The following is a 14,835-nucleotide window of genomic DNA, read 5'->3' on the forward strand; positions in this document are numbered from 1 at the left end:
TGCAAAGCCTTTTTCAGTTTTCTCTCCCCGCCATTTGTCTGCTTCTTCTTCTCCATTTTTTCAACTCATAATCACTGTTTCCATGCATTTTGCATCGTTACTTTCCATTCACATGAACTGAACAACTTTTGTGCAGGTGGCTTCATCTTCTCTTATATCAGGTCGCAATTTAATTTCTGTTTTTTCTGCTTCATCTCTTATTCTCGATGTTTAAAATACACAAATTGAATCTCTCTATTGATATGACGGGAAATTTGTTGCATCGATAATGTGCTTTGTTGCTTTAATTTTTGTTGGATGAATTTGTTACATTTACAATTTTCAGTTTTAGTAGTCGAGATGCTGTAATTTTCTCTCACTGTTGCATTGTTGTTGTGGGGTAGAATATGAGCTCAGCTACTTTCTTATGCAACCAGCATGTTTTGTGCGGCGTGCAATATCGACGCGGTTTCTATTTTGCGCTCAATCGGCAGCCACTTATTGAAAAGAGGTCACAATTTATTAAATCTTACTAGTGTTGTGGTAATTCTGCTCACTTTTGACAATTTCTCAACTCTTCCAGAAAACTATTAGGTGCGGATGCTCGGTTCCACAGATCAAGATATGTTGTTTGTTCCATTACGGTATGCATCACTACGGAAAAGTTTACTTCTGTTTGATTTAAATAGAACAGCAGGGGAAGGTATGTTGATAAATGCCTGTCAGTGAGGTCTCTTCTGTTAAAACAATGTAACTGATCTGTTTTTATCACTTTACGCGTCGTTTTTTGGATTAGCTTGTATGAGGATTTATGTTTTCTGTTGACTTTAAGGTCCAATACATAAGGATATGTAGTTACTATTGGAATTGCAGAGTGATTCTGGAGACATTCGACCAACGTTTGTTGATGAGGAGAGTAGTAAACCATCGGAGAATATTGAGTTCCAGCAGACTGATGGAGATGAACTTTTAGCAGCTCAGATTGCACTAGCTGATGCCCGAGCCCGCGAACAAGCATTTGAAAAGGAGAGGGGTATATTGCTTGAGAAATTGGGTCAAGCGGAAGCCAAACAACATGAGTATGCAACTGCTATAATGCATGAAAAGGAGATGGTCGTAGCAGAACTCGAGGCTGCAAAAGACCTTTTTCATAAGAAGCTGCAGGAGTCTGTAGATGAGAAATTCGACTTAAAGTCCAAGCTTATCCTTGCAAAACAAGATGCTGTTGAACTTGCAGTTCAAGTCGAGAAGTTAGCTGAGATTGCTTTCCAGCAGGCCATGTCTCACATTTTAGAAGACACCCAACTGAGAGTTTCTGCTGCTGAAACTTCTGCAGCAGATGCTACTTACCAGATTGAGGAACAAATTCGAAGTGCGACTGAGGGCACCTTACTTTCCATAGTTGATCAGGGAAAATCTGCCATAGCTAAGGCTTTAGCTGTTGCCAAAGTAGCTGATGATCGTGCAAAACGTTATGTGGCGGCTCCTATGGATGATTCGAAATTAATTGATGAAATTGCATCAATCAAGTTTCAGAATGTTAAGTTACAACAAGAAATGTATGATTTACAATCTCAACTACTGGTTTACGAAAATGACTTCAACAAGGTGAGGTTAGAATTAGATCACAGCCGCCAGCAAGCGACTGCTTATGAACTCCAAGCACGTGATGCTGAGAAAAATCTGGTTGAGTTTCAGGAGTCGAACAGGAAATCAGCTCTTAAGCAGCAGGGGGAACTCAAATTGTTGTTTAATAAAATAAAAGAGGATGCTGTGGAAAGAGGGAACGCAACATCAAATGCTTTCAAGGCAGAGTTGGAAACTCTCAAGTCTGCTGTTCAAGCAGCAAAAGAAACAGCCCGGTCCAAAGATGAGGCTTCTTTACGAAGATCTGAAGCATTGCAAAGATCTCTGAGAGCATCTGAAGCTGCCTCTATAATGTGGAGGCGAAGAGCAGAATTAGCAGAAACGTTGTTGTTGAAGCAAGTTCCACTTGGAGAAAGGAATGAGGATTCAACTTATGTGGTTAATGGTGGGCGAGTAGACCTTCTAATGGATGATAATTCAAGAAAACTGAAACTACTGACTGATGGTCCTCGCAGAGAGATACCTGAGTGGATGTTAAGAAGGATTCAATCCATCTGTCCTAGGTTTCCCCCTAGGAAAACCAGTTTATCCGAAGCCAAAATATCAAACTTCAAAACTTTGGAGTTGCCTAAACCTGACGAAGTATGGTCCATCGCACTAGAAAAGCCAAAGGAAGGAGATACTCTGGTTGAGCATGTGATGGAAAAAGAAGTTATTGAAAAGAAACGGAAAGCTTTGGAACGTGCTCTTCAAAGAAAAACTATTCAGTGGCAGAGAACTGCTGAAGAGACAAAACTAGGTATTGGTCTATTGATGTACTCCCACATGAATGTATATTTTGAAGCGTGCCTTTTCCTAAATTTTCCTGCCTTGCTACAGAGCCAGGAACTGGTACCGGACGTGAGATAGTGGTTAGTATACTTTTTTGCTAATTATTCATTTTAAATTGTATGGTTCATGCTCTTTAAATAACTGCATCTATCTGGATAAGTGTGTATTGTTAAACCAATGTAATATTGAAAATTTTCTTCTGAAGTTTCAAGGTTTCAACTGGGAGAGCTGGAGAAGACAGTGGTACCTCGACCTGGCTCCTAAGGCTGCTGATTTGTCACGCTCTGGCATAACTGCAGTATGGTTCCCACCACCCACAGAATCTGTTGCACCACAAGGTCTCCTCCTAGCCCGTATCCTGATATATTATGCGGGCACCCCCTTTGAAATAATTTCTTAGATTCTTGACTTTCGTAATTGCTTGGTAATTAGATAACTGCTGCTTTATACTATACATGTGAAAAAGAAATTCATTGAGAAACATGAAGTCACTGCTATAAACCATTCTCTAATGATTCCGAGAGTTACCTGCTGCTCTTCTTTAGCATTTTTTATTTACAGAGATAAAGTATCAATGCAATGTAAGCTCCAATTGTTATTTTCAGCTCTGCTGAACTTCTATTAAGTAAATTTCTGAAAGGACAGAATCAACTGCAGGTTATATGCCATCTGACCTGTACAACCTCAATTCAGCTTATGGTTCTGAAGAAGAATTAAAGCATTGTATAGAGGAAATGCGTAATCATGATCTCCTGGTACAAATCTATGCATTGACTTGGTATAATCATCTTGACTGTGGCTAAAATTTTATTTTGGTTGTCTGCACACGTAAGTATCAATGCTCATGATGCGAAAGTATGTTTTGTATATCATAGCGCATATTCAGGTTCCTGTTTGCGGAAACCGCCCTCATAACTATTAACTACGTTAAGGGTCATACACTGGGATATATTTTCATTTGTCTTTTTCATTGTATAGTTTCTTCTTGCATATTTCTTAAGGAACCAATTTGCATCTGTCATTTTTGTTCTCTTTTTCTTACCCTCTCTTTCTTGTTAATGAAGTACTTACTGAAATTAGTTTATTGTCAGTGTCTCTTTAGACTCTGAATTTTCTTTGCTAAGAAGTTGACTCTCTTGTGCGATAATGATATTCTTCAGTAATACATGTGCGATCTATGTGTTTAGAAAGTGTAATTTATTTTAACCCGTGAAGTGGGAATGCATACTGTTCAGCATCTCATGATATATTTGTTGCAAATAATTTGTGAATAAATATCTCCGTCTCTTATATCTGCATGATCACGTCATGTAATCATTGCTGCAGACCCTGGGAGATGTTGTACTGAATCACCGATGTGCTCAGAAGCAGGTACTTTTTTCTCGAAGATAACTTTTCCTATTTTTCATAGGACATCCTTGACCATCTCTCATGTTTGTTTGTGTCAATTTTCTGATTGTCAGATTTTGAGATCTAAATCCATGTTGTTAGTTGGGTGCTACTAATGTGACATGATTGTATGAAAACCACCTCAAATTTGATAATAACTTGCATGCAGGCAGTGACAAGTACATTTTATTTCCATGATCAGATATTGAGGAAGGATCATATGCAGAGCCAACATGCATCACACTGAACATAAATTTCCCATTTGTGAAAATTTTAATCCCATCTTACTAAGCTACAGACCAATACAACAATCAGTTTCCATCATCAACTATTTGGTTAAATTGCCTGTGTTAATTAACAAATAAAGAAGTTATGTACGGTGTAATTCAAATTAAAACTTCTTATTGCAAGAACTGTGAGAACTCGTGCACTCAACCTTTAAGTAATCCTGGATATTTTCTGTGTAGAGTTTAGTGCAGTTACTTTATAGGTTCAATGCAAGCGTTCTCGCAGTTCACATAATTAGAAGTTTTTATTTGAACCGCACATATATGAAATATGACAAGACCTTGAACCAATACAAAAATTAATTTCCCACATCAACTATTTGCAAGCGTCTCTGCCGAACCTTTTGTTCTTATATTACTACAATCAGTCATATTCTCATAATATTTTTTGCCTTACAAATTCTGGGTTCAACTACACTGCTTCTAGAAATTGCATTTCACGTCCTTATTATTCAGGTTATTGGTGGGCAGTTTGTAGTTACAATATCTTTCATATGCCCCTATAGGTGGATATAGTAAGTGTTGTCTCCACGTCCCACAGCCTTGCTTCTCATTGTAATTGATAAGCATATAAGATACTCCTCCGTTCCATGTTAATAGAGTCAATTTTCTATTTCGGAAAGTTCCAAGTTAATTGAGTCATTTCTATTTTGGCAAAAAGTAATTCTCCCTTTTACTTTATTCTCTCTTCATCTCTCTTACTTTATTCTCTCTTACTTTTTCACCATCCATTTAACACACTATTCTTAAACTCCGTGCCGAAAAGAAATGCCTCTATTAACAAGGAACGGAGGGAGTAGAAAGCCCTAACTTAACCCAAAACCATGGTAAAGAGTTGACTCCCTCTTATATGCCATTCCACACTTTCGTGTGAAACCTGTGTGGGGTCGTATTAGTAATTGCCATTGTAGACCAGCCAAGACATACCGTTTCTTTTTGGCACGGAGATTAATTAAAGATTGTTTGGTTAGTTGAGTGAGTGAGAATAAAGTTAGAGAGAGAGTAAACTAGGAGAGAGAATAAAGTAAGAGAGATTAAATATGATATTTTTTACCATAAAAGGAAATGACTTTACTATGCAAAAGGAATACGACTCAACTAAGAGGGACAGAGAGAGTACTATTTTTTTTCTTCTCTCATCTTTAGGTTATAAATGTATTTATGGTTGCTTGCGTTGTTGCTCAAGGTATATCAGGATAATAAGCCTTGGAGTCTTTGTTTTGATATTTGAAAACTGGCCAAGTCTCAGTTGAAGGTTCTAAACCCTATAATATGATTATCTACAGAGTCCTAATGGAGTGTGGAATATATTTGGAGGCAAGCTTTCCTGGGGGCCTGAAGCAATTGTATGTGATGACCCAAATTTCCAAGGACGTGGCAATCCCTCTAGTGGTATGACTACTACATTCATTGTTATCATTGTAAAGCATCATAGAAACATCGGAAGTGTTCTCAGCACTATACTTTATGTATTTATATTGAGATCCCTATTATATCTGAGTACATTCGGCTAACTAGGCACGGAACTACAGCAGTATGCATACACATTAAAGTTTTGTCGCCCATGACATTCTTGACAAACTCATAAAGACAATCCAGCACTGTTTCCGCAGTTCACTAGTGCAGTTGGTTGGCCTTTGGATGTTCTTATTTTTACTACTCAATTCCTGCTACAGTTTGGCATTATAATTGATATTATGTTGAATTTAGCACAGAAGTGAAATTAAGTCTAGCTCATCTTATGATGCTGGCTACCAAAATTTTTTACCGTTAATGTTACTCCCTCCGTCCCGGCTAAGATGACACATTCCTTGGCCGGAACAGGATTTTAGGAGTTATTGGTTAAAGTGTTTAATTGGAGACAGGAAAGGTGGGTGAAAGTATTAAAATAGAGAGAGAAAGAAAGATGAATATTTTAATAGGAGTGAAAAAAGTTGTTGGGTGTATTAATTGGAGAGAGAAAGTTTCCAAAAAAGGAAATGTGTCATCTTAGTTGGGACAAACTAAAAAGGAAAACATGTCATCTTAAGCGGGACGGAGGGAGTAGTTTTTATCAATGCTTGCCATACAGTGTCAATAGAATGTGTAAGCAGCATATTTGCAGATAACTTCTGCTTATAATCATCGTCAGAATGCCCCTGAAGTATTATTGTTACGGGTGTCTACAAGAATGAACCCACATTCTAATTTCTAACTAGAATGTACATTCTGAAACTAATCTGATGTTAGTGAATTCGCTATTTTCTATATTATTTTTAGTTCTACTGTTATTTCTAGTGGTTTTCCTGCTATCTAACAAAGATTGATTAATCTGAGATGATAATCAGTAAATTCATCAATGCTCACTACTTTCACTACTTTTTGCTTCTGGTAAAACAGGTGATATTTTTCATGCGGCACCAAATGTTGATCACTCACAGGATTTTGTACGAAGAGACATAAAAGAGTGGCTAAACTGGCTCAGAAATGATATTGGGTTTGACGGATGGCGGCTGGATTTTGCTAGGTGAAGATTTTTTTTATTGTATCAATCATGCCAACTCAGTTCAATATGAACTCCTTCTTTAACACTTTTCCACCCAAGCTTTCTGGAATTTTCACTTAGGCACATGGAAGTCCGAAGTCGGCATTTGTCTAATGTTTGAGCAGATTTGCTCGTATGTGTCGAAAACTGCAATTTTTCTAACCTTTTTTCCTTTCAGAAGTGCAAGTATGTGAGAAAAAATCATAGGAAATTGTAGAAAATACATGCTTGTATCCTGTAGGTGCCAAAGTACAAATTTTGCAAAGTTCAAGTGGACAACTATTGGAAAAATAGTGGGTAGAATGAAGTGACTGAGAAATCCTATATGCAGACCATATATGTCTCTAACTCTCTCTCTCTCTCTCTCTCGCTGTCTCTCTCTCATTTAAATAATGGATGAAATGAAATTACAAGAAAATGTGTTCTAGTAGGGTGGATGTTCAGACTCTTATATGAATATGCCTAAAATCTGAAAGCCCACTTATTAAATCTGACTAAGTATTTTCATGTGCTCGACATTGAACGATTAATTTGGTACAGGAATCTGTTCGGTTAATGATTTTCCTTTTACTGTTTTTACCAAATATAGATCTTCTCTGGGTGGCGGTAGTCTGATATATGTCACAGTTATTGATATTCAAATAGTGTAACTTCAGTTCAGCATGGTGTGTTATTGCCAACATTACTCACTTTCCTGGCAGGGGCTTCTCTGGTGCTTATGTAAAAGAATATATCGAAGCTTCAAATCCTGCATTTGCCATTGGAGAATACTGGGATAGCCTTGCTTATGAAGGTGGTAATTTATGTTATAATCAAGGTAACTAACATGATCCCTTCAAATTCTTGAGAATAAGAACACCAAATCTAAGATTCAACCAACCAGTTGTGAACTCTTTGATCTAATATGGACTGCTTTAAAGCAAATATTCGTCTATATGTACATGCACTTCAACCCTTTGATAGAATTAGGCTAATCCAGTTATCTAACAAAGTCAACAAAGCACTTGTACACCTCATTTAAGTGGTGATGGCAACACTTAGAGCCAAAATATATGGTCTGAAACATAGCACCTGTAATTCTACATAGGGGTTCCTAATCCATATTGTATTAGCAATGGAGCTTAAGCTTTAGATTTGTGCATTTTCATGGTGAATTTTTCCCTGCTGGTGCCTTTTATATATACAACCTAGCTTCACCACATCCATTTCTATGTTGTTTCATATGCCTGCAGATGCTCATCGACAACGCATTGTTAACTGGATCAATGCTACTGGGGGTACCTCTTCAGCATTTGATGTCACAACAAAGGTTTTTCTGGACATTAGCTTGGCTGACTTTCTTCTTTTTGTTATCTTCTGCATCTTAATTTTCTTTGAAGTACTTTTAACCTGTAGGCAAATGCAGTAAGATTTCTAAATTCATACCAAGTAGTCAAAAAAAGTTTGTTTATCAAAATCTGAACTCAAATACTCCCTCCGTCCACCATTAGGTGTCTCATTTCTCTCCGGCACGGGTTTTAAGAAATGTTAAGAAAAGTGAATGGAAAAAAGTTACTCCCACTTGTATATATTAGTTTTAAATGAAATGTGAGTGGAATGAGTTAGTGGAATGTGGTACCTTATTACCATTTATAGTAAATATAAACCGGGAGTCCTATTCGCGGACGGACTACTAATATAGAAAAACGGGACTCCTATTCACGGACGGAGGGAGTACTTCTGTTTCCCCCCTTTATCTTGTTCCATTTTGGCATTAGCATTCTATATACCTAATCAGACACTATTAGTTAGAGCATAGTTACTGAAATAACTTTGCAAAGCAAGTCACTTATCACCCACGTAAATACCGAAATGTCTAGTTAGTGGTGAATGGTGATATGTGCCAATTTAACTCCCACAGAGCATTGGTTTTTAAATTTCCATCTTCGAAATGAGGTTGTGGAAAAGTATTCCTGCTATGAATTTGTTTACCAAGAAAGAACCAATAAACAGGATTAATAAAATAAGCACATCAAAACGATTTAGAACTTTACTTTACATCTCCAGTAAATATTCCCTGGACTATGAACTATCAGAAAAGCAAGAATTCTTTCCAGCTAAATCTTGTCTTCACCTAAGTCGGGGATTTTATGATCATCTTCCTCTCAACTGCACCAGGGATGATGATTTTTAAACCTTTTGTTTTAGGGTATCCTTCATTCCGCCTTGCATAACCAGTATTGGCGATTAATTGATCCTCAAGGGAAACCTACAGGAGTAATGGGATGGTGGCCTTCTCGTGCTGTCACATTCTTGGAGAATCATGATACTGGATCGACACAGGTTCTCTTTCTCTCTATACACACACACACGTGTGTGTATTCAATTCATGCTGTGCAACTTGCTCATATTTGGACATATCTAACACTAAACAATAGTGAGACGCTGTTTCATCATGCAGCATAATGTTTGACCAACAGATTTAACTGCTCGAAGCTTGATAAATTTTGTTTGCAGGGTCATTGGCCATTTCCAAGGGATAAGCTTATGCAAGGATATGCATACATCTTAACGCATCCTGGGACTGTAAGTGGTGTTTTTTTAAAAGAAAATGTAGTTTTCTTTCGGTTAAATTGTTGTCTGTGCAAAGCTATTGGATCTATTTTATCTCCCATTGGTTCTCCTGGTAAACACTTCTGTTTCATAGGTTTAGAGAGCATTTCAACGGCTATTGTTAACGGCATGTGTTTATCTGCAGCCTGTCATATTCTACGACCACTTCTACGATTTTGGAATCCGGGACGTAATAACTGAACTGATTGAAGCTCGGAGGCGGGGTGGAATCCACTGCCGCAGCCCATTGAAAATACTCCATGCAAACGACGATGGGTACGTTGCTAAAGTTGGAGAAACACTGGTGATGAAGCTTGGACATTTTGATTGGAACCCTTCCAAGGAAGTTCACTTGGATGGGAGCTGGCAGAAGTTTGTGGACAAAGGGTCAGACTATCAACTGTGGTTGAGGCAATAACGACCATGATTTCGGCATCTTTTTTTCTGATCTGAGTAAAATATGGTATGTATAAAATGTATGATTCCCATTCTTGAGGGTAAATTACCAATTTATGTATGACAAATATTACATTCGAAGCTGATGAGTTAATGGCGTAAAATGTTAAGTTGTAAAAATGCAAGCAAGATGGAGATGCGGGGGATCGAAACCAGTGCCTCTACCATTTGAGCTACATCCCCTGTTAGACTTTACATTGTATTCTCCTAGTCCCAAAGAGAAGTAGAGAAAAAAAAAATACTCCAATAAAGTATTATCAGTAGAGTGTGAATCTCATTAGAGAGAAAAAAAAAGTTTCTAAAATTGGAAAGTGCATATTATGGTGGGAAAGACTAAAAAAGAAATAGTGTATATTCTTGTGGGACATAGGAAGCATTTGATAAGTTACATAAGCTTTGAAATCAATATGTGAAGGGATTGTCCCTACTAAGTAGTATTACGAAAAAACTAATGCAAAACTATACGTGGCTAATAATAGCTAAATGAATATAAAATATAAACTCGAGTAAAGGCCAAAATTGGTCCTGAACATTAGGTCATTTTATGATTTTGGTCTTAGACATTACGTTTTGAATTTTTGTATCCAAATCATTTCAACTCGGATCACAATCGGTCCAAAACTGACGGTTCCGTTAAATTGTAACGGTCAACGCCTTTAAATGCAATTTTTTGCATCTCAAACATTTCAACTCATATCACAATCGGTCCAAAACTGACGGTTCCGTTAAATTGTAACGGTCAACGCCCTTAAATGCAATTTTGACCCAATTAAGCATTTTAATTTCACATTATAAACCCTAATCATGGCCTAATTTTTCATTTGTAGGGGTCGCACCGGTGGGAGTCTGCTATGGCAGGGTTGCCGCCGACCTCCCGTCGCCCGCCTCCGTGATCAGCCTCCTCAACTCCAACGGCATATCAAGAATCCGCCTCTTCAACCCGGACCCCGCCGCCCTAGCCCTCTTCTCCGGCACCGGAATAGAGCTGGCCATCGGCGTCCCCAACAAAATCCTCCCCACACTCGCCAACGGCACCGTCACCGCCTCCCTGGACCGGCTCCAATCCAACATCTCACACATCGCACCCACTCAGCTCCGATACTTAGCCGTCGGAACGAGGTGTTACAAACAGATCCATTCTACGTCGCCGAGGTGGACCCTACGGAGGGGAGAGACGCCGTTGAAGGCGGCCATATGGATGTTGCCGTCGAGGGTGGCGAAGACGAGGTGGGCGTGGAAGACGATGATCCCGGAGATGGTGCTGGAGAAGCGGCCGAGGCGGTTGCGGTGCTGCGGGTAGAATGTGGAAAGGTGGAGGCGGCTGGGGATGTGGAAGAAGCTGACGGCACTGTCGGAGAAATCCGCCGCGAGGTGGTGGTCGGAGAGGGCGAGGCGGCGGCAGCGGCAGCTGAGGCCGTCGTTGAAATATTATTTAGGGCACATTTATGAAATGAAATACATTATTTGATTTTGTTTTTATTTAATAAAAATATATAATTAAAATGCTTAATTGGATCAAAATTGCATTTAAAGACATTGACCGTTACACTTTAACGGAATCGTCAGTTTTGGACCGATTGTGATCCGAGTTAAAATGTTTGGGATGCAAAAATTCAAAATTTAATGTCTATGATCAAAATCGTAAAATGGTCAGATGTTCGAGACCAATTTTGGCATTTACTGTATAAACTCTCTAGAGCTCATATATGCAATAATGGTTATTGTTTTAAAAATATGTTCAATTTAGTTAGATATATATCTTACATTATGATTTGAGGGACTCCCTTTTTAACTCTGAATACATCCTTTTAACGTCAGTGGTATAGGTATAGGGATGTCAATCGGGCCAGCCCATCGGGTTTCGGGCCAACTCTATTCAGGTTGCGGGTCAATCGGGCGCAGGCTAATCGGGTCGTGATTTTTCCGGGTTATAAAAGTTTAACCCTAACCCTAAAGGCTCGGGTTAATCGGGTTGCTATCGATATAATTAACATGCAATCGATCCAATAAAAATGGTGAAAATTAGTTATATTTAAAATTTATAATATTTAATTATGATAAATTTGAGGTATATGCTTAAACTCAAACATAAATATGATCAAATACTAATATTTGAGATTTATGCAAAATAAAACATAAACATCAACAAATTTTAAAGCATGTTTAGAAATTTAAATATATTTTTTAGTCAATTTGAACTTCATTTATCTATTATTATATAAATAAAAACTTAATATATAAAATGGTTAGTTATTTTTTCAGTAATCTATATTATAAAATAATCAATAAAGTGTCGAATTAGAGTCAAACAAATAAAACAATAGAAATTTTATTGGGTTTCTGGACCAGCCCATCTGGTTTTCGGGTCTGGCCCTAACGGGTTGCAGGTTAATCGGGTACGGGCTAATCGGGCTGTAATTTTATCGGACTGAAAATTTTCAACCCTAACCCTATAAATTTGGCGGGCTATTCGGTCCAGAGCCTTTGTCCTAGCGGTAAGAGGCTTAGACATTATTGCAAGAGGTGCCGAGTTCGAGCCCTCTTGACATCAGTTATAATTTCCTCCTATCTATAGTATAAGAGTTTATTTGTAATTTCCTCCCTTATATAGGAGTTAATTTAAAAAAAAATAAAAAATTTGGCCGGTTAGGGAAATAATGTTTAAATTTCTCTCCCCTAAATCCCCAAAATATACTTCTAAGATAAAAGAAATAGAAGAAGATTTTACCAAACAAGTTTGTGATGAGGTTTCTAATGCCTTCCGGGATAGTAAGCAACATGTTATTGAACTACCTTATGAAATGGACTTTAACGAGAGTGAAATTCCAACCAAATCAAGGCTTATTCTGATAAATCAAGAATTATTAGAAATCTGTAAGAAAGAAAGAAAAGAATTGTTAGAAAAAAAACTTATAAGACCATCAGAGTCTCCTTGGAGTTGTTAAGAATTTTTATGTAATAAAATAGGCAGAGCTCGAAAGAGGAACTCCTTGGTTAGTTGTAAACTATAAACTCCATAATAAAGTGTTAGGTTTGGTATACTGAAAAGCATGTTTTGAGCAAGTTCGCGCGAATATATTCTTGCTTGTATACGGAAAACTCTATAATCCACTTTTAATCTGATTCAGTATTATTCGAGCAGTATCGTACGAATAGGATCAGTATATTATTACAATGTGTTTGCTTGTGTATTTATAAGATGTTTTATAAACATTAAATGTATAAGAAGCAAACAAACTCTAAGTCTTTTGCTTAGTACACTGGTTGTGGGCGTCGTCCACTTTAAGGTAACACATTCGGTTCTATGCAATGCTTTGCAAAAGAAAAAGAAGAATTTGACAACCCAGATAGGCTTAGACTACCTATCGTGAAAGGTTGCAATGTCAGTCCGATTATTTCTAAGCCTTTCTGATATAAGATGACGTTGGTGTGGTATAGCGCTGAATGGATCTAACAGCAAGACGTGTCTTTATGCTATCTACTGAAAGACTAGGTCTTGATAAAATACTACTCCCTCCGTCCCCGATTAAGAGTCACACTTTTCGATTTCGGTCCGTCCCCAATTAATAGTCACACTTCATTTCTACCATAAACGGTAAGTAGGTCCCACATTCCACTAACTCACTTCACTCACATTTTATTATAAAACCAATATAAAAAGTGGGTCCCACATTCCACTAACTTTTTCAACCAACTTTTCTTTACATTTCTTAAAACCCGTGCCCGGTCAAAGTGTGACTCTTAATCGGGGACGGGGGGAGTATTTCTTAATCTACATACGTTAGCATTGAGCATACGATATTGATTATTCACTACTTTGACTTATCAAATGGTGCGACTTTTTCGCAACCCAATAATCCTGATATATTTGGTAGTGGAGATTAATATCTAGCGGTGCTAGGATTGCTATTATGTTGAATCGTGTGCGAGGCGAGTCTCGTTTGATAATGTCCTCAAGAGGAGCTTGAACAAGGTTTTATTATTCGAAAACTAGCCAGTTGGAATTTAATTATTCCATGAATAATAAATAAGTGTTTCTTGCTAAGTCCACTATTGGAATTGATAAGATGTTAATTAATTAAGTCCATAGCAGACTTTAATTAATTAATGGACATTTATATCTTAAGCGCGGGAAATAAATAATAAACAAAATGGAAACCCTGATTACTTGTAATTTCGGATTTGGATGAGGAGATCAATATTACTTCTGTAGTGGTTGTTCGTAATATTCCAATATAAGCTTGTATTAAATTGTGGGTTCAATTTAATTAGTAAAAAGCTAATTGGAGCCCATATCCAAAATCTTACATAGATCCCTGACTAGGCCCAATATGAACTTAATATAAATAGGAGAATAAATGAGACAAAAAATACAATTTTTAAAGACCAAATTTTCGTCCCTTCTCTCTTTGAAGGAAGACGAAATTTTCTAATTTTCTCCTCCGTGAGTTTTTCAGCTCCTCCGCCATGAGAAAGTTATGTCTCTTTATTCGAGTCCTAGTATTTTGATAAGATCAGTCCACCCTGATACCGAGATACAGTTCGGGAACCAGTCAGAAGATTCGTGGTCTAGTATTGAAGATCATCGTGGAGAAGACATGAGCAATCGACGATTCTTTGGAGAATCAAATCGGTAACTCTAAACCGTAGAATTCATGTTTTAGGATTTATATTCTTTAAGCATGAATTATTTGTATTCTAGCATGCAATTCTGTGTTAACATGTGAATAGATTAATCTCATAATCTGTCAAATAGATCCTACGTCTGATTTATTTGTTTTGTACAAGTCTTCCACTGTGCAAGAGGCTTCAAACCCCAGCAAATGGTATCAGAGCCAATTTTTGGCTCTGATTATGTGGATTAATTTCATGTTATGTGAATTGCTTGAATGCATGTTGTTCTTCGTTACTTCTTTTATTTACATAATTGTACGAATGAACAAATCCTCGACGCCGAGGGAAAGGGCTGTGTGGAGCATTAATTCTCGCCTCGTATGTAATCAATTCCTACGTGAATGTTGAGATACTTGTTATATTTGCTTTATGATGTTGGTAATGATTATATACATGAAATCTTATTGAGTAATGATTACATTCCTTGGTGATATTTTCAATTCGTACCTTGTACGTGAATTTGAATTAAACATCACCGCTCAGTTCGTCGCTTCGAGTTGGAGCCCTGCGTGGGCA

The 14,835-nt window shown here is 37.5% G+C and overlaps 1 protein-coding gene across 4 annotated transcripts; it reads left to right on the forward strand.

Annotated features, from left to right (window-relative positions):
- Nucleotides 1–9,765, forward strand: LOC121759393 (alpha-amylase 3, chloroplastic-like). 4 transcript variants are annotated; one of them, XM_042154958.1, is made up of 16 exons: nucleotides 1–161; nucleotides 384–490; nucleotides 563–623; nucleotides 835–1,587; nucleotides 1,678–2,365; nucleotides 2,446–2,477; nucleotides 2,603–2,735; nucleotides 3,055–3,152; nucleotides 3,724–3,768; nucleotides 5,360–5,465; nucleotides 6,453–6,579; nucleotides 7,299–7,414; nucleotides 7,830–7,906; nucleotides 8,785–8,919; nucleotides 9,094–9,162; nucleotides 9,335–9,765. In XM_042154958.1, exons 2-16 carry the CDS (start codon nucleotides 387–389, stop codon nucleotides 9,605–9,607), a joined length of 2,817 nt encoding a protein of 938 aa, XP_042010892.1. In that variant the 5' UTR covers nucleotides 1–161; nucleotides 384–386; the 3' UTR covers nucleotides 9,608–9,765. The 4 variants fall into 4 exon arrangements, with proteins under 4 accessions (XP_042010892.1, XP_042010889.1, XP_042010891.1 ...); XM_042154955.1 differs by having other exon boundaries at nucleotides 835–2,365; XM_042154957.1 differs by having other exon boundaries at nucleotides 853–2,365.
- Nucleotides 9,766–14,835: the final 5,070 nt, after the last annotated feature.

The sequence above is a fragment of the Salvia splendens genome, chromosome 12 (genome assembly GCF_004379255.2).
Source record: "Salvia splendens isolate huo1 chromosome 12, SspV2, whole genome shotgun sequence".
NCBI classification, from domain to species: Eukaryota; Viridiplantae; Streptophyta; class Magnoliopsida; order Lamiales; family Lamiaceae; genus Salvia; species Salvia splendens.

Excerpts from the sequence above, each read along its gene's own strand:
- LOC121759393 (XM_042154955.1), top strand. The coding sequence starts at position 387 with ATGAGCTCAGCTACTTTCTTATGCAACCAGCATGTTTTGTGCGGCGTG. Across the intron at positions 7,415-7,829 it reads TAATTTATGTTATAATCAAG|ATGCTCATCGACAACGCATT; the intron begins GTAACTAACATG and ends ATATGCCTGCAG. Across the intron at positions 8,920-9,093 it reads ATGATACTGGATCGACACAG|GGTCATTGGCCATTTCCAAG; the intron begins GTTCTCTTTCTC and ends TTTTGTTTGCAG.